Source organism: Oncorhynchus nerka, linkage group LG26, assembly GCF_034236695.1.
Source record: "Oncorhynchus nerka isolate Pitt River linkage group LG26, Oner_Uvic_2.0, whole genome shotgun sequence".
Classification (NCBI taxonomy): Eukaryota; Metazoa; Chordata; class Actinopteri; order Salmoniformes; family Salmonidae; genus Oncorhynchus; species Oncorhynchus nerka.
Window position 1 is genome coordinate 31,411,167 of NC_088421.1, and position 19,936 is coordinate 31,431,102.

Genomic DNA, 19,936 nt, shown 5'->3' on the forward strand with positions numbered 1-19,936 from the left:
TATGTCACTATTATATTAGGTGGTACTGGTAGTCAACCTCATCCACAAGGTTCCACTCACCCAGTGGAGAAGCCCAACTCATGATATCACCAGGGGTCAAAAGTCAACATAGTTTTCCATATTTCTAGCCATGTATTTGACCTGGAATATGTAACCTAGTTGAGGATAGGGTCTCTAATTGTTGGGCAATACAACCACCCTTTCACCTCCACCTAGTTGGGATTATGCTACAATGCTAGTACCCACTCAACTCAACCATCTCCTCACCCATCAGAACTGATTGCTGGGGAAAGACACTAGGGTTTCCTAAAGTGTTGGACCACCCTTTCACCACTACCTTGCACCCCCCAGAACTGCTTCGAGCTCTACAACCCCAACCACAAGGGTTCGGTGATCAAGGCGTGTAAGACGGAGGCGGACGGCCGGGTCGTCGAGGGCAACCACACGGTGTACAGGATATCGGCGCCCACGACTGAGGAGAAGGAGGAGTGGATCAAGTCCATCAAGTAAGATTCCTGAGCGCCACATTTATTATTTAGGCTGCAAGGCTAGTTAGCTTCCTGGAACTACCCACCACATTCACAATCTAGGCTACAATGGTATTTAGCTTCCCTCCACTCCCCACCACATTTACTATTTAGGCTGCAAGGCTAGTTAGCTTCCTGGAACTACCCACCACATTTACAATCTAGGCTACAATGCTAGTTAGCTTCCCTACTATTTAGGCTGCAATGCTCGTTGGCTTCCCTCCACTCCCCACCACATTTACTATGTAGGCTACAACGCTAGTTAGCTTCCCTCCACTCCCCACCACATTTACTATTTAGGCTACAATGCTAGTTAGCTTCCCTCCACTCCCCACCACATTTACTATTTAGGCTGCAAGGCTAGTTAGCTTCCTGGAACTATCCACCACATTTACTATGTAGGCTACAATGCTAGTTAGCTTCCCTCCACTCCCCACCACATTTACTATTTAGGCTACAATGCTAGTTAGCTTCCCTCCACTCCCCACCACATTTACTATTTAGGCTGCAAGGCTAGTTAGCTTCCTGGAACTACCCACCACATTCACAATCTAGGCTACAATGCTAGTTAGCTTCCCTCCACTCCCCACCACATTTACTATTTAGGCTACAATGCTAGTTAGCTTCCCTCCACTCCCCACCACATTTACTATTTAGGCTGCAAGGCTAGTTAGCTTCCTGGAACTACCCACCACATTCACAATCTAGGCTACAATGCTAGTTAGCTTCCCTCCACTCCCCACCACATTTACTATTTAGGCTGCAATGCTCGTTAGCTTCCCTCCACTCCCCACCACATTTACTATGTAGGCAAAACTGGGCTAAAGCCCCAGCGCTTCCCCCCTGTTGCCACAGAGGCTAACCATTACCATGCAGTGTGTGTGTTATCTTCTCCAGAGGGAGTCAATAAGGATTTAGCCAAGATAAAAGGCTTTTATGTCAATCACATTTCCTCAGTAAAATAGGGATGGTCGTATAGTCACGCTCCTTATCCTCTTATCTTTAATCGCGATTTAGGACAGTCTTTAAACAAACAGTTAAGACTACTTTTAGGGGACCATCTGTGTGAGTTTGGAAAATTCTGAACTGGGCTATGAAGCTCTTATGTAACTGTATGAAATACATGTTATGTAGGCTAACTCAATATATTTGCTATACTGTAGCTCCATTGTAATAAGTCAATATTTGCTATCACATTCATATCCATTTCAATGTGTCGCAATGTCTTTTTCATGGATATACTTCATCCTATTACATTCTCTGTTTAATTTATTTCCAGAAAGAAAGGCGCCCCGGGGTTTCTTCTTTTGTTTTTCTGAAATTAGGTTGCGGTAAATAACCAAAAGCTAAAAAAAAAAGGAGAGGAATTGTTGCCATAGCTCAGAGACATAGTCGTATATGGGGGACAATGTAAAGGGAGTAAGAGAGAGAGAATCCGCAGTGGGGGGTTGAGCCGGTTTTGGCTTTGTGCTGGTGCTAACAGGATTTTACACCCGTGAAACTGAAACTGCGCTCTGTGCCGGAGCCAGAATGGCTCTGTGACTCACTTCGCTTTGTACCGAGTGTCTTCTCTCCCAGAAAAAGAGAGCTGGAGTGTCGATAATTTAGAGCACTATTGTTTGCCCTGCACTCCAACCTATAAACTTGGAAAACTGCAGAGAGGAGAGAGTGCTAGAATGAGAACACTTGGAAGGGTTCTAGAACAGGGAATCAGGGAACGACATTCTACAGAATCTCTGAAAGAGATGGAACCGGAGTGCTGAGGAAAATAAGAAAAAAGGGGGTGGGTAGGTTTTCTTCAGAAACCATGGAAACAAAACTAGGTCACCGAACAAACTTTTTTATTTTTTTCATCTAGTTAGTTAAGGCAGGGGTTAGTAGAAATGTGGCCACATTTCCATATCAAAGATGCTCAAGTTTCCCCCTGGCGTATTATTATTATTATATATTTGTTTTGATTGGCTGTTCCAGGGCGAGCATCAGCAGGGATCCCTTCTATGATATGTTGGCCACCAGGAAAAGACGGATTGCCAACAAGAAGTGAGCAGGGACACCCCAAACTGGGACACCCCTCATCCCAGGACACCCCTCATCCCAGGACATCCCAAACTGGGACACCCCAAACCCCCCTTCCTCAGCCCACCAATCCTCTTCCCCAGACAGACCTTACTCATGAAGTTAAACACCCCTTCCACACTCCTCCCCCCTCCACCCTCACCCATCAATCCCTCCCTCCACTCCCATGGACAGACTCCACTCATGAAATTCCCTCCCTACTATCCCTCTCCCCCTGGACCCCCAGAGCCCAACTTGTCACTAGAGAGATGATGGCCAACCAAAGATAGCCATCTGACCCTTCAGACCCTGATAGAACTCGCACCCAGTCTTGAAGACAACGAGGACAGTCTCCGGTCTTGAAGACAACCCCCGTCCCCATTCTGGACACTACCCCAGCCCTGGCTGCAGTACCAGGGGTTGGAGTTACAGGGACATGACGTCCCAGGACTAAAGCAGAGGACCAACACAGGGAGACATCCCTCTATAGGACCAGTGTGGTTCAGCCACACTACAGATTACCGAGTGAAGCCAGTGGGATGTATTAACATGTATTAACACACATTCTCTCTCTCTCTCTCTCTGTCTCTCTCATCTCTTTACTCCCCCACACTGCCCTCCTGTGTTCCCCACATTCGTTCTGATTACGTCCATGTGTTTCTAGCAGGGGTTGGAGCAGAAATTATTTCCCAATCGTTCCATTCCGAGCAGAAACCCTATTTTTTTCATTCCGTTACAGTGTTCCGACCAGAAAATACAGTTCTGAACCAGTTCCAACCATCAAAAAGTAACAGCTTATATATATCCTTTTCATAAAATGTTTAACCTGTGAAATCAACATATGCATTTAGCAAATTTTTACTCCAACAATTTTTACTCCACCAATTAGTGCCGATAGAGCAGCTTGCTATGGAACGGGTTAGATTGTTGTTTACATTTCTATTTGGTCACATAAGTGCAGGTGTGAGATGTGACTGAAATGTAATGGGTGGGGCAAGAATGAGAGAGAGAGAGAGAGGGGGCTTGGCTTGAAGCTCTAAACATCATAACAGGTCTTAAATTAGAATGAGTGTAGGGTATTACTAGCCTTATACACCGAATTACAGAATATTATATACTAGAATTTATATTTATTTATTTTTGGAACTCAAAAGAACATTGGTTCTCAAGATTTGAAAATAACAGTTATGTCCCGGAACACTAGGGATCACTTTTGTACATGGTTCTGTTTCTGTTCCTCAAAACATGTATTTATTTTTCTGTTCTGTTCCCTGAACTGGTTCCAACCCCTGCTTTCTAGGTCTTCTGCATTTGGGTGACTTGAAAAGCAAAACTGCAATTTTTCACATACACATGCATGTATGTCTGTTTATAGATATACCATAAAGTGCATTTAGAAGTGGGTGTGCTAACTTGTGTGTGTATCTACACAGTATATATGCATGTATGTATGTAAACACAGTAGTGCGCAAGCCAAGAGCAGACATTAAACACAACGACTGTCTTAATGTCATCTCTGACATCCATTATACAGAAAGGTTTGTGTGTGATCATTTATGAAGATGGTAGAAAAACCGAGTTCCTCTTGTGAATGTTCAGGTGGATGGAGAGACATGGCAGAAAGAGGAGAGTGAGAGATGGAGTGAGTGTATCAGAGAGGGAGGGAGAGAAAGTTCCAGGGCTGCAGTAACCGTACATGAACATGTGACCTGACCAGGAACAAATCTGGGCCTTACACTCCTGGCCCTAAACATAAACCATGTAATCATCCCACTATGGTGCTCAACTCTTTTTCCCAGGTGCCATTGCAGCAGTTCTGCTGCAACCTCAGAATACAACGCTAGGTTAGTGCTGAAATTAGGAAGACAAAATCTAGAAAAACTACAACATTAAAGTCTTGAGTCAGCTGGACTGATTCCAAACATTGTGCGGACCACAGAATATTAAAATGTGCATACTTTTAACTTTGTTTGTGAATTATAGGGGTGGTTACATGGACCTATATTTAGCCTACGATTGGAGTTACTCCATTTTCAATGGCGTGTCTGCAATGCAATTGAACGTCCTTTTAAAATGTGTTGTAGTCTAAGAGAATGCTTGAATATGGGTTTGTGAAACAGCCCAATAAGGGTACCAGTCATTTGAAGCTTTTCTTTCAGTGTCTCGAGGTCCAACAGAGCCAGTGAGGGGCGATGCATTGATGTGACCCATATGCTTTTCATTTGTAACCTAAGATCCTTGCTTGCTTTTTGTGTTCCCCTTACAAAATATAATCTATTATCTTGTTTGTATTTATTTTCTTTGTCAAATGGTTCCATTCTGTCCGTAAGCGTTAACTAAAGACTTAAGTTATGTATATGTAAATAATGTAGAGGTTTTATGGGTCTCCTTTTTGTTGTTGTATGAATACTCTGAAACATGTTACACCTACTGGTTGTACTTTGCATCAGGTCAGTTTGAGGTCTTCTGTACACAAGTCAAAAATATGATCATAAACAAATACTATATAACGTGATGTCAGGAATGATGATAAGGCAGATGTTGAGGATGAATAGGATATGGGTGGCAGTAATATTGATGGTGATGATGATAAGGCAGATGTTGAGGATAAATAGGATATGGGTGGCAGTAATATTGATGGTGATGATGATAAGGCAGATGTTGAGGATAAATAGGATATGGGTGGCAGTAATATTGATGGTGATGATGATAAGGCAGATGTTGAGGATAAATAGGATATGGGTGGCAGTAATATTGATGATGATGAAAATGATGATGTCCGAACTATAATGCTGACTGATGAAGTTGAATCCAGTAGTTTTTCTATGTGTTTGTAAGATATGACCCCTGATCTCAGGGCAGAATATGACCTACTACTGCCCATTGTGTGGGGCTATAGCTAAATGAACTTTTATATCTCTGTAAAAGCTATTGGTCACATTGTACATTACGTGGAAAGCTACATAAAGTATACAAAGACTACATCCGTTGGACAACGCATTTATTGATTATTTATTGAGCTTGACCTACATATTTGCATATGCAATTAATCATCCAGTTTATCAGTAGATAATATGCTGAAATGTATATTTTATTAAACTTAGTAGGTCATGGATCAAAGGTTAAGTTCTTAATTTATGTTAATCATCTAAGTACCAACTGTCATGGGTAGTAATTATTTAAATAGACTTTAGATACAATATTTGCCTGTTTTTTATATGGTGGAAAAGCAGTAGAAAATAAAATGTAACTGGAAAAAAACCATGTCCTGAACAGCAACCAACCAACTGACCTCCAGCCCATGTCTATGAACATTCTTATTAGTGTAGAGACAGATGGTCAATATGGAGTGGTGGGACAAGACTACAGTGTGAGAAACCCTTTACTGATGGTTAAAGTCTATGTGAAACCCTTTACTGATGGTTAAAGTCTATGTGAAACCCTTTACTGATGGTTAAAGTCTATGTGAAACCCTTTACTGATGGTTAAAGTCTATGTGAAACCCTTTACTGATGGTTAAAGTCTATGAGAAACCCTTTACTGATGGTTAAAGTCTATGAGAAACCCTTTACTGATGGTTAAAGTCTGAGAAACCCTTTACTGATGGTTAAAACCCTTTACTGATGGTTAAAGTCTATGAGAAACCCTTTACTGATGGTTAAAGTCTGAGAAACCCTTTACTGATGGAAACCCTTTACTGATGGTTAAAGTCTATGTGAAACCCTTTACTGATGGTTAAAGTCTATGAGAAACCCTTTACTGATGGTTAAAGTCTATGTGAAACCCTTTACTGATGGTTAAAGTCTATGAGAAACCCTTTACTGATGGTTAAAGTCTATGAGAAACCCTTTACTGATGGTTAAAATCTACCCCTTCATTGATCAGCAAACAGACATAGATCAGGTCAGAGTAATATGAGTTCCCCCCTTAATTGGCCAATAAATAGATACAGTGTCTAGATAAGGTGTGAAAATAAATCATTTGAAAGAGGGGGACCGAGTTCTTAGGTAACATAGTGGGCAGATGGGTGTTTAAGTCCTGATTCTATACACTTCTGACCTGAAGGGATTTCTGTCTGCTTTATAGTGTAAGTGATGCAACACTGACTCCCAGTGTATTGATGTGACATTACAATACATGGAAGCAAAATTGAACTCCAATCCATTAACCGGTGTTATGATACCGATGGTTTGTTGAGACTGATGGTTTATACGGTTGTGGCTACCATTACAGCGCCATCTAGTTGTCACGTTAGGGATAGCAGTTGTTGACAACTATCATTTTAGCTAAGCCCTAACTAACCCTTTCCTACCCTTCATTAATTCTCCTATCCTGCTCTGTTAGTTCTCAAACCATCAATATCTTGAAACTGTAGTTAATTAATGAAATTGCATTCCATCCACAGGCAATGTCATAAAAAGATTTCGCAAAGTCTATTTATTTCCCACATTTAGATATTCTCCAGATATTGTACAGTACAGTTAGTATGCAACAGTTGCTATGCCGACGGCATGAAGCTGACACTCAGAATGAATCATTTTAAGCAGCGACTACACATTTGACTTGTTTTACAATGGTTCGCTATATTCATACAATGTACAACAGTTATCCATATGCATGTATAAACAATCTGTCTAAGAGTAAATACCAATCGCTTTTCAAATCATTCATTTTTACATGATACATAAACAAAGCAGAGATTCCATAACATGAAAACGTCATGTTGGCAGATCCGTGAGCCAGCAGGGACACATCAATTCAAAAACTCCAACATGAAGCAAACTACACAATTGAACATATCACACGTTTAAAGGTGCAATCTGCAGTTGTTTCATCCATTTTTGGACCTCTTAAGAATATGATGTTATAATATTACAAATGCCTCGTGCTTAATTCAACTGTCGTAACCATCAGAAACCAAAATAAAAGTAAACAAACACTATATACCTTCAAAACATGGTAACAATAATTTAGATATCATGGATGGCCAGTCCTTGCATCCATAGCTCTGTCTATGAATTTGAGAGTGGTTACATTTCTCTAGCCCCATTCGTCAGCTTTTTACTGAAATGGGATGGGAGTTCACTTTGTTATTGTTTCAACTGCTGATTACAGCTTTAACACAGTGACATGTATTGTTCCCGTTCAAACATTTGTGTAAATGTTAGTTTGGTCCTCGTCAAGTTAACTAACCAGTGGCAGTAAGTATCCAGATATAATAGAAAATATGTGAGAAGTGAATACTCCTGAAAAAACTATGCACTTTGCTGCCATCTGTAGGTAAGATGTGGCACAGCGGCATCAACTGTTGCCTCAGCAGCAAACATGGCTGGTAGACGTTTTCAAACAAGGTCCAGGGCACAGCATCACAATGGGAACGAACAACAACAAAATAAAGAGACAGAGGCTTCCCTGTATATCTACTGGGACTGATCTCCCAGTAAACTATGCAGGCGGGAGGTTCTATCCACACCCAGCAACTTCCCAGCAACCCTCCACAGATTCCAGATAACTTTAAAAAGAAAGCTGATCTTAGATCAGTATCGAAAAGCAACATCACCTATGACTTCTCACCCTTGACCTTGGCGACCTGCCCTGACCTGATGACCCATTCAGCAGGGTGAGGAGGAGACCTGGTCGTAGTCGGGGCACTTGAGCAGGGCCGGGTAGCTGGTGCTCATCTGGAGTGAGGTTTCACTGGAGATGTCCGAGGGGCTGCGTCCGCGTGCCCAGGTCTCCGGGTGCAGGAACTGACCGGAGTGGTCAGAGCAGTTACTGAGGCGTGGCCGGTAGAAGCCGGGGTGGTGGCGCTGGTACATTTCCTCGGCTGTGTAGCGCTTCATGAACAGGTAGACGGACATGACGCCCGCACTCTGGGAGAGAGAGAGAGAGAGAGAGAGACGGACAGAAAGAGAGAGAGAGACGGACAGACGGACCGAAAGAGGGACAGAAAGAGAGAGAGAGACGGATCGAAAGAGGGACAGAAAGAGAGAGAGAGACGGACCGAAAGAGGGACAGAAAGAGAGACAGACGGACAGCCAGACAGACAGACGATACAGGTTAGAAGACACTGCACTCTGTAGTATAGAGAGCCAGAAGACCCAGAAGAGAGGGTACCACACCAGCAGACGACAGGTAAACTAGTGTTCAGAGCGTTGGGCCGTAACCGTAAGGTTGCTGGTTCGAATACCCGAGCCTACAAGGTGAAATGCAAGGCACTTGACTAATTTGCTCCAGGGGTGCTCTACTACTCTGGCTGTAGTATTTCACCTCACCTATCCAGTGTGTGACAATAAAAAAAAAACATGTTCTTTGGTAGTGAACTATCATACAATGTAGATTTCTTCTACAACAAATCTACCTCAGTGAGTGCATGTTTCTTCTTTTTTCTCATCTTATTCAACTGTCACCATGGACTTGCAACAAAGATAGCTCAGATGTGCGAGTGCCTTTTGAATTTTGAAGTACCTCAGTGAGCAGAAAGGAGATGGCAGCGAAGGCGAAGGACCAGCCGTACCGGTAGCTGAAGTAGGACTCACTGCTCTTAGTCCTGTTCAACATCTCGTCATTAATACTGGATATATACAACACGAGACCTACCACCAGAGCCAGACCTGACCGAAAGAGAGGGAAGAGGAGGGGGAGATAACAGAAAGAGAGGGAAGAGGAGGGGGAGATAACAGAAAGAGAGGGAAGAGAAGGGGGAGATAACAGAAAGAGAGGGAAGAGGAGGGGAGATAACAGAAAGAGAGGGAAGAGGAGGGGGAGATAACAGAACGAGAGGGAAGATAAGGGGGAGATAACAGAAAGAGAGGGAAGAGGAGGGGGAGATAACAGGAAGAGAAGGGGGAGATAACAGAAAGAGAGGGAAGAGGAGGGGGAGAGAACAGAAAGAGAGGGAAGAGGCGGGGGAGATAACAGGAAGAGAAGGGGGAGATAACAGAAAGAGAGGGAAGAGGAGGGGGAGATAACAGAAGGAGAGAGAGAGAGAGGGGGGAAGACAAACGAGAGATTAAACAAACCTTCAAAGCCTGAACATCAGTCAGAGAAAGAAAAAGACAGACAGAGAAGACAGATAGTGATTGTGTTAAAGCGAGATAGACACCGTCACATTCTGTAGCTGAAGCAGAGACCGCAGAAAACAAGGAGAAGTAGGGAAGAAGAGGAGAAAGAAAAGGAGGTGAGGAGGAAGAGAGGGAAGATTAGAAGAGTACCTGAAAGGATGAAGAAGATTCCGGAGACAAAGGCCAGGATGGTGCGATGAGGTCGGACGTGTCCGATGTTGTTTAGCACAAAGCCGATGAACATGAAGAACAGACTGACCAGAGGAAACGGAGTGGCTGAACGAATCATCTCTGAGAGAGAGAGAGAGAGAGAGAGAGAGAGAGAGAGAGAGAGAGCATCATAGAGAAAGACAGATAACTATACAGAAACAGAATTTAACAGACACATATAGCTATGCTCATCTACAAACTCTTATACTCTACTTTCATCTCAAACTCTGAACATAGAAGGTCCAAACAATCTTCCTGTCTAGCAGAGACCTTTCAACAGGCATCAACCAAAACCTAATGAGGCTGGGACTTTAGAGAAAGTCAAACTCCCCTCAGTGTGACTCCTCAGAGTTATTACCTAATAAGTATTCTGAAGCAGAGAGGAGTCAGCAGGGTGGAGACCCAGAGATGCTGGGAGTTCTGATGACTCATTTTATTCTGTATGGGCAGACTGGGCTCGGGGCAATTGGAAAGAGACTTGAATAGTAAAGAGGTAGTCATTCAGACACGCTAGGAGGAGGAAAACTAATTTCAATAAAACTGCATTGTATTATTATTTTTAAGCATTAGAGCCTTAATTGGTGATGTGAAAGCTGAAATACTGGTGATAAAGAAGCACCATTTTACACGTTTCTTGCCACCCAAGAGGGAATATATTATCTCTCGCATTCAGCCTGTTCTTCCATTTCTTCCCTTTAGAACGCTGGTTACAAGCCAGACTGATATTATCATTACCACTCCATTCATCGACAGGAACTCAGAAAACCTCAGTAACAGTTCTTCCAATGCACATACAGCTTCTTAATTGCACAGTGCACTGCTCCCTCTCACAGCTTCAGCTATTCAGGCAGAAAGACTGTTCAGCTAAGTAACCAGAAGAGGGTGCCATATGTTGATACATTGTGTCACTTGTCCTTATTTGTCCTGAATGCATTGGCAGTATTCCAACCACCCACTCACTCTGACCACAAAGAGTGCTTCATCTACTCACACACAGACAGGGTCTATTCAATCAAACACTGTACATCGAGAAGAGAGACCCTTTAGAGCAGATGGCCTAAAAGTTGATATTCATTATTATTGTTTCTCGAGCATATTGTTCAATTATGTATACAATGCCTTGGCAACAGAGGCAACCACACAATAAAGATTGAGAGAGCGAGCGAGAGAGAGACAGGAAAATGAGAGAAATATAACTTACTAAGTACACTGACTGTGGACTCAGAGGTGAGCTGTAAGTTCATGGGCATGATGTACTCGATGGTGAAACAGCGACCTGCCTCTTCACCTGGAAGAGAAGAAGAGAGGGATTATAGAGAGCCTATACAGAGGTTGTAGAGATTATGATTTAACCTTTATTTTGACAGGGAGACATGCTGACAGAAAGACATGCTGAGACTTTCCATAGAGGGGTCATAAACTGTAGGCCGAACCGTTCAGACGCAACAGACGATTTTGTGAGAAGACCGATTTCCAGGTCTGACAAACACCGCTCTAGCTCGGGCACCTTTCATCGCTAATGTCTTCTGGTCTGACGAACACCGCTCTAGCTCGGGCACCTTTCATCGCTAATGTCTTCTGGTCTGACAAACACCGCTCTAGCTCGGTCACCTTTCATCGCTAATGTCTTCTGGTCTGACGAACACCGCTCTAGCTCGGTCACCTTTCATCGCTAATGTCTTCTGGTCTGACGAACACCGCTCTAGCTCTGTCACCTTTCATCACTAATGTCTTCTGGTCTGACGAACACCGCTCTAGCTCTGTCACCTTTCATCGCTAATGTCTTCTGGTCTGACGAACACCGCTCTAGCTCTGTCACCTTTCATCGCTAATGTCTTCTGGTCTGACGAACACCGCTCTAGCTCTGTCACCTTTCATCGCTAATGTCTTCTGGTCTGACGAACACCGCTCTAGCTCTGTCACCTTTCATCGCTAATGTCTTCTGGTCTGACAAACACCGCTCTAGCTCGGTCACCTTTCATCGCTAATGTCTTCTGGTCTGACAAACACCGCTCTAGCTCGGTCACCTTTCATCGCTAATGCGGAAATGCAACATTCTCCCTCTTATTCCCCAAAAACAACCAGACAGTGAGAAAGAAGATCTAGATCCTAAAAATGCTCTTCGGCTGTCCCCATAAGAGAACCCTTTGAGAAACCCTTTTTGGTTCCAGGTAAAACCCCTTTGAGTTCCATGTAAATCCCTTTCCACAGAGGGTTCTACATGGAACCCAAAATAGTTCTACCTGGAACCATAAAGGGTTCTACCTGGAACCAAAAAAGGGCTCTCCTATGGGGACACCCAAATAACACTTTTGTAACCCTTTTTTCTAAGAGTGTTCAGGTAGAATTGGTCTCAATTGGTCTGATCCAGGATCAGCTGGAGATGGTAGTGACCTGCCAGGAAGCAGACTCTCCAGAGTCCAGAGTGCAGGGAGGTCCTGATGTCAGTGGTCTGGTTCAGGGGCAGGATGACCCCCTCCTCCAGGTACAGCCAGTAGTCTGTAGAGACCGCAACTCCCAGAAGCCCCAGCCCGCTGACCGCAAACACGCTGCTCAGCAATGCCAGAGCCTTCCTGCCGCACCCGCTCATCACGGTAGGATCAGAGGTGGTCCGCACCAGTAGGGGGCACTGGGTCAGAGGTGAGAGGTCAGATCTGTGGGGAGAAGTAGGGGGTTGTTACAGTTAATGGGGTGACATGGATGTAGTTGGTGACACAAGCAGAGCGACCTACTGGTAGTGAATACACTTAGGGTGCAAAGGACCAGGCACACACACAATTGACTGGCATGCTCTTCTGTACGATTGGTAGATGATGTATAATGGGATAATGCTGCTAGATCTCTCAGACAGAGATACATGTCATACTGCCCTGTGTCACTCAGAGGGAGGGAGGGAGGGAGGGAGAGCAAGAGAGCGAAGAGAAGACGTGAGAGAAGACGTGCGACTAGCAGCATGACACAGCCACCCGACCCTGTGCTGATGTTCTAATACTACCCTTTCAGTTCTCTCTCTCTGCTCTGTGGCTGTGAGGACATGTGGATGAATATATAGGCCAATTAATGATAAAGCATGAGGAGCAACACCTTACAGCCACACAAGAAAGAAACCGTGGGAGTATGCATGGCTGGGAGCTATGAGGTAGACTGAAAATGTTTCTCAGTGAATAGACTTAATGTCCTGATTTCAAACACAGCTGTTGGCTCATTGTGGTGAATTCCCCTGGACTTGAGAGGGTATATAAATGACTGTGTGGGAGGTGTGGGCGTGCTGGCAGGCGTTAAGAGTGTTGGAGGAACATCAAGCCCTGAAGGAGGACATGCTTACATGATTGGTGTGTGTTTGAGTGTGAGTGTGTGTGAGAGAGAGAGAGAGAGAGATGGTTGGGGTGTGGCTGGTGATGCTGTGGTCTGGGTGTAGGTCCTCTTGGTATGGGTTCTCTCGGTGCAGTTCTGGGAGCGTGTCTCGCTGGTCTGGGCGGGGTGGCCATAGCTCTGTTGCTCCTGTGTGAGGTGCTGAGGCTACGGATGAGGGTTGGGATTGCTGCCTTGTAGAGGTGGACCTGGTCATAAAGGATGTTCAAGTCCAGGGTGGAGTGGTGGGCCAGGTAGACATTAGGTTTTGAGGCACAGTCTTGCTTAATGCTTGCATTCACCCGCTGTATGGTGGCAGGGTGAAAGCCTTTTCGTGGTAGCAGAGTGGAGATAACCACTTGGGGAAAGTGGAAGAAGCTTTTTCAATCCCTCCCTTGAGTGCTGTAGACACCCTTCACTGCTGGGCTCTCAGGTCATTTATGTCCGTGTGAATTATAATGTGGCTGGGGGACCCTAGTCTGTCCTCTGACAACAGCTCCAGGCCATGCCTAGTGTTTGTCCTCTGACAACAGCTCCAGGCCATGCCTAGTGTTTGTACTCTGACAACAGCTCCAGGCCATGCCTAGTGTTTGTCCTCTGACAACAGCTCCAGGCCATGCCTAGTGTTTGTCCTCTGACAACAGCTCCAGGCCATGCCTAGTGTTTGTCCTCTGACAACAGCTCCAGGCCAGTGTTTGCCTGACAACAGTCCAGGTTTGTCCTCTGACAACAGCTCCAGGCCATGCCTAGTGTTTGTCCTCTGACAACAGCTCCAGGCCATGCCTAGTGTTTGTCCTCTGACAACAGCTCCAGGCCATGCCTAGTGTTTGTCCTCTGACAACAGCTCCAGGCCATGCCTAGTGTTTGTCCTCTGACAACAGCTCCAGGCCATGCCTAGTGTTTGTCCTCTGACAACAGCTCCAGGCCATGCCTAGTGTTTGTCCTCTGACAACAGCTCCAGGCCATGCCTAGTGTTTGGGCACCAGCGTTTAGCCACTTTGGGAAAAAGTTTATCCTCTTGAATGTATTTGCCAATGGAGTCAATGAGGAGCACAATCTCTAGCTTTGTGTGTCCACAGTGGATGTGTGGGGGTTTTCAAGGTAGCTATCAGGGGAGCTGACAGGGGGGCTGTTAGGAGGGTGTGGGGTCCGTTGGGTTGGTGGGTCCTGTGTATTCTGTCCCATTGTGGTGTTGAGGTTGTGGTCTGGTTCTGAGGTGGGCTGTTCGGCTGGCTTCTCTGCTGGAGTGTCCTGCTCTCTGTCACACCACAGGTTTCTCAGCTTCTCCTTCAGTGCCATGTGTGCCTCTTTAAGTTCTCTCACCTCAGTCCGTAGAGCAGTCAGCTCTCTCAGACAGCTGTCCATTTCCACCTTCTGCCCTCTGGGTGTTGTTGGGGAGGGGGGTCCTCTGAGCACCACCACTAGCTCTCTGAGTACCGCCATGTCTCTCTCCAGCTCTGTGAATTTACACCTCTCAATGATGGAGGAGCAGTGCAGTTGTGGGACCTGGGTGTGATCAGTGCTGTGGAGTTGTCACAGAGAGAGAGAGCATTTCCTGCTGTCCTCTCTCTTTCAAACTCTCCTGCCATTGTTAGGCTCAAGAGTTTTCACACCTCTCACTTGAAGTTGCAACAAGGTCAGTTCTGTCCTAGTAGCTTGGTATTATTTATTTATGAAGCTTTATATAATAACATTACCTAGAGATGATTGTCTTTTACTTTTTGGCTTCAGATGTAGGTTCAGACTGAACAATACTCACTCAGTTTTGTGTTGGATGGTATTTCCAGGTTTGCTTGTGTATCTTCTGCAGGTTTTGGTTTATTAGAAGTTTGTTCTTGACAGTCCTTGGTAGTAATAGTCTCTCTCTCTCTCTTTCTCTCTCTCGCTCTCTCTCTCTCTCTCTCTCTCTCTCTCTCTCTCTCTCAGGGAGAGAGGTCCAAGATCAGTCAGCTGGATGTTCAAGATTGCCAATCTAAAGCAAGATGATGTCTCTCAGCATGGCTTGAATTTATCTTCAATTAAGGACTTGAATGTCTTGGATGGTTGGATGGGAACGGTTTTAAGTTAGATCACATGTGAGCATGCACACACCTACTGCACACAGATATACAGATGCATGTACAGTGGCAGTCAAAAGTTTGGACACACCTACTCATTCAAGGGTTTTTCTTTATTTTTTACTATTTTCTACATTGTAGAATAATAGTGAAGACATCAAAACTATGAAATAACAGATATGGAATCATGTAGTACCCCAAAAAAGTGTTCATATATTTTATATTTGAGATTCGTCAAAGTAGCCACCTTTTGCCTTGATGACAGCTCTGCACACTCTTGGCATTCTCTCAACCAGCTTCACCTGGAATGCTTTTCCATCAGTCTTGAAGGAGTTCCCACATATGCTGAGCACTTGTTGGCTGCTTTTCCATCACTCTGCCGCCCAACTCATCCCAAACCATCTCATTTGGGTTAAGGTTGGGGGATTGTGGATGCCAGGTTATCTGATGCAGCACTCCATCACTCTCCTTCTTGGTCAAATAGCCCTTACACAGCCTGGAGGTGTGTGTTGGGTCATCGTCCTGTTGAAAAACAAATGATAGTCCCACTAAGCGCAAACCAGATGGGATGGCGTATTGCTGCAGAATGCTGTGGTAGCCATGCTGGTTAAGTGTGCCTTGAATTCTAAATAAATCACTGACAGTGTCACCGGTAAAGCACCCCCACACCATCACACCTCCTCCATGCGTCACGGTGGGAACTACACATGCGGTGATCATCCGTTCACCTATTCTGCATCTCACAGAGACACAGCGGTTGGAACCAAAAATCTCAAATTTGGACTCCAGTCTAATGTCCAATGCTCGTGTTTCTTGGCCCAAGCAAGTCTCTTCTTCTTATTGGTGTCCTTTAGTAGTGGTTTCTTTGCAGAAATTCGACCATAAAGGCCTGATTCACACAGTCTCCTCTGAAAAGTTGATGTTGAGATGTGTCTGTTACTTGAACTCTGTGAAGTATTTTTTGGGGCTGCAATTTCTGAGGCTAGTAACTCTAATGAACTTATCCTCTGCAGCAGAAGTAACTCTGGGTCTTCCTTTCCTGTGGCGGTCCTCATGAGAGAGAGTTTCATCATAGCGCTTGATGGTTTTTGCAACTGCACTTGAAGAAACTATCAAAGTTCTTGAAATTTTCCAGATGAACTGACCTTCATGTCTTAAAGTAATGATGGACTGTCATTTCTCTTTGCTTATTTGAGCTGTTCTTGCCATAATATGGACGTTGTCTTTACCAAATTGGGCTATCTACTGTATACCATTCCATGTCACAACACAACTGATTGGCTCAAATGTATTAAGAAGGAAAGAAATTCCACAAATTAACTTTTAACAAGACACAATTGTTAATTGAAATGCATTTCTGGTGACTACGTTATGAAGCTGGTTGAGAGAATGCCAATAGTGTGCAAAGCTGTCATCAAGGCAAAGGGTGGCTACTTCGAAGAATCTCAAATAAAAATATATTTAGATTTGTTTAACATGTTTTTTGTTTACTACATGATTCCATATGTGTTATTTTTATCATTTTGATGTTGTCACTATTATTCTACAATGTAGAAAATAGAAAAAATTAAGAAAAACCCTTGAATGAGTAGGTGTCAAAACCTTTGACTGAATCTGTGCATGCACACTGTCACATTCGTCATAAGGATCGGACCAAGGCGCAGCGTGTGTAGAGTTCCACATAATTTTAATAAATCGAAACTCACTGACCAAAACAACAAACAACCAAACGAAACGTGATGCTACTGATGTGCACTAAGGCAACTATACATAGACAAGATCCCACACCAGAAAGTGGGAAAAAGGGCTGCCTAAATATGATCCCCAATCAGAGACGACGATAAACAGCTGTCTCTGATTGGGAACCATATCAGGCCAACATAGAAATACAAAACATAGAATGCCCATCCCAAATCACACCCTGACCTAACCAAATAGAGAACTAAAACAGCTCTCTAAGGTCAGGGCATGACACACACACATCCATGCACACAAACGCACACACACACACACACACACACACACACACACACACACACACACACACACACACACACACACACACACACAAAGACATCTACTAGTTATAATCTGATTATACTATTTCATTACCCGTAGCCTCTGAACTCTGACAGGAAACATTCACCACTGAAGCGAGACGGAATACAGAGACAGTGAAGGCTACAAAACACCTCAACTTGTGAAAATGGCTTGTCCTACTGTATATGCCCAGCAATTCATATTGCCTGGCCCATAAGCATCCTCTATGTTACAAGTGTGTCATCAGACCTACACCCAACCTGTTATCCAACTGGATGGTTAGAAGGAGACTGAAGCATGTCCTGTCAGTTAGTTACAATCAAGACCATCCTAGTACTACCCCTGATTGAATGAACATATGACACTGTGTTGACTGATAGTAGCCTATATTTCGTCTCTATGGTTGTGATGGTTGTGTTTCTAGGCTACGTATTGATGTGTATTTATATAAGACTTACAACCTGCTGTTAACTGCTGAGAGCTGCAGAGTCCCATTATTTTAGTCTCATAACTCAGAAACCTTTCCATGGTGGGCTTCACTGTGACTGGGGTTTGGAGACCAGCTTATAATACATGGAACCACAGACAGTTTACTGGGAAATGTCCAGCCTTTGAGGATTTAGGTCTACAGATGAACAAAATGTACTACAGAAAAATAAAATGGACTTGTGGAAACTGCAGAGCATTTTTGCAACAGCAAAAGCAACCATTTTAAGGTGTTGTTTTGTAAAAATAAATGTGCTTATTATCTTTGTCTCTCTTGGCATATTTGAATAATTTGATTGTCTCCCAAAACATATCTGTGCAACCCAGACTTAATTAATTAGCTAAATGGGCAAAATATAAATTCAAATGAAGTATTTTAAATAATTTACCAAAGATGTGGACACACTTTCTCAATACAGATTCCATCACACTAATATGCTGTATGGCTACAGGCTGCAGAATGCAGATGCTATAAAACATTGGTGAATTCAGACATCACTGATCCTGTCAATCAGGGTTGAATTCGTTTTCAATAATAATTTTTGCAGATGCCCTTATCTAGAGCAGTTTACATGTGCAATTAGGGTTAAGTGCCTAGCTCAAGGACAAGACAGATATTTCACCTTGTCGGCTCGAGGATTCAAACTAACCAACTTTAGAGGATGGCACTTGTCATTTCGGTGTTGTCGACTTGCAGAGGACATTGCAGGTAGTCTATAAACTGATTGTCTGCGGCGACACCGTCATTTCATCGGCTGGCTCTCTATTGTGCAGTTGATTCAAAGGTGACAGTAGCGCGCAATTCTGTATAATTTCCCGCCCAGACCCATGATCTCTTTCTCTGACAGACAGAGGAGAGAGAGAGAGAGAGGAGAGAGGGAGAAAGGGGGGGGGGGGGAGAAAGAGAGAGAGGGACAGACAGACGATAAAGGTTAGAGGACACTGCACTCTGTAGTATAGAGAGCCAGAAGACCCAGAAGAGAGGGTACCACACCAGCAGACGACAGGTAAACTAGTGATCAGAGCGTTGGGCCGTAACCGTAAGGTTGCTGGTTCGAATACCCGAACGAAAACTTTCCATTGCTCTGATCCGCGAAAAGATGTCGATCAGAAACAATGATGAAAGAAAACAGACCAATAAATTGTCCAATCTAGCTCTTTGGTGAGATAAAATAAATAATTTGCCGAGATAACTATTGTTCATGTTACTTTGTATTACAGCTACAAGTTGAATGGTTTAGTGAAGTGACATGTCTTTGAACCGGAGAGACCGCTGCATGCATGGGAACTATCCATGGACCTGAAATTACGAAGAAGAAAACACAGAGGCAAAGTGCCCTGCGCTGTAGTACGAAAACATGTTTCTTACATTGTGTTCTAATCACTCATCTTCATTCAAACAATTTACTGTGACTACAGATATCCATTTTAACTGGCGATCCAATCCAAATATCCCCTCTTAAATTAAAATGCGCAGGTCATACAAAACGCAACTCATTGGGAAATAAAAGCGTCCAATTTAAATTCCTTACCTGACAAAATAAACTCGGCATTACATCAGATTGCGTACCTCAGATCTGTGTGCGTAGGATGAGTCTGGGTTCTCTCTCAGTAGTTCTCCCTCCTATGTGTGTCTTCATCTGCACCCCTCACAGACAGTAACAAAAGCTGTTGGAGCGCCGCTGGGTAAACAGACAAGACGGACAGAGGTGCACACCGTAGCCACTCGCTTCTTGGCATGAAGGTGCGCTTCCCCCAGAGCTCCTAGGATTTAGCACGCGACCTCACTCACTCACTAGTGACGACGGACATATCCGCAGACCGCACCAGCACGTAGCTGTCCTGCTCAGCTCAACTCAGACGCTTCGTGCCATGGTGATTGATATCATCACCCCGCTGCGCGGAATGCTGAATGCTGAGGCTACGAGAGAGAGAGAGATAGAGAGAGGGAGAGCACCAACCAAAACAAACTATTTCATCAGATTACACACAGTCTTACACTTTTTCCCCAGAAAGGTGACGTCAATATTACCCCCTAAAGGAGTCCAGTCACCAATGATAGATGCTCATATGGCTTACTGTATATTTAGAACGTTTTGAGATCATCAATAATGAAATAATAAGTCTACCTCTGGATTTCCCTAGA

The 19,936-nt window shown here is 44.1% G+C and overlaps 2 protein-coding genes across 2 annotated transcripts in view; one reads left to right on the forward strand and one right to left on the reverse strand.

Moving 5' to 3' along the window:
• The window catches only part of LOC115118481 (cytohesin-3), a 54,201-nt gene extending 48,637 nt beyond the window's left edge, over positions 1-5,564 (forward strand). The window contains exons 12-13 of the mRNA XM_065010423.1: positions 352-506; positions 2,499-5,564. Of these exons, the coding sequence (XP_064866495.1) occupies positions 352-506; positions 2,499-2,571 (228 nt within the window). The 3' untranslated portion in view covers positions 2,572-5,564. The remainder of the gene's footprint in view (positions 1-351; positions 507-2,498) is intronic.
• Positions 5,565-7,013: 1,449 nt separating this feature from the next.
• On the reverse strand, positions 7,014-12,507 carry LOC135564944 (voltage-dependent calcium channel gamma-5 subunit). Its single transcript, XM_065011024.1, has 5 exons — positions 12,251-12,507; positions 11,058-11,144; positions 9,797-9,937; positions 9,051-9,196; positions 7,014-8,455 (listed from the first exon to the last, which is right to left on the reverse strand). The coding sequence occupies exons 1-5, from the start codon at positions 12,444-12,446 to the stop codon at positions 8,195-8,197; spliced, it is 831 nt and encodes a 276-aa protein (XP_064867096.1). The 5' UTR covers positions 12,447-12,507; the 3' UTR covers positions 7,014-8,194.
• Positions 12,508-19,936: the final 7,429 nt, after the last annotated feature.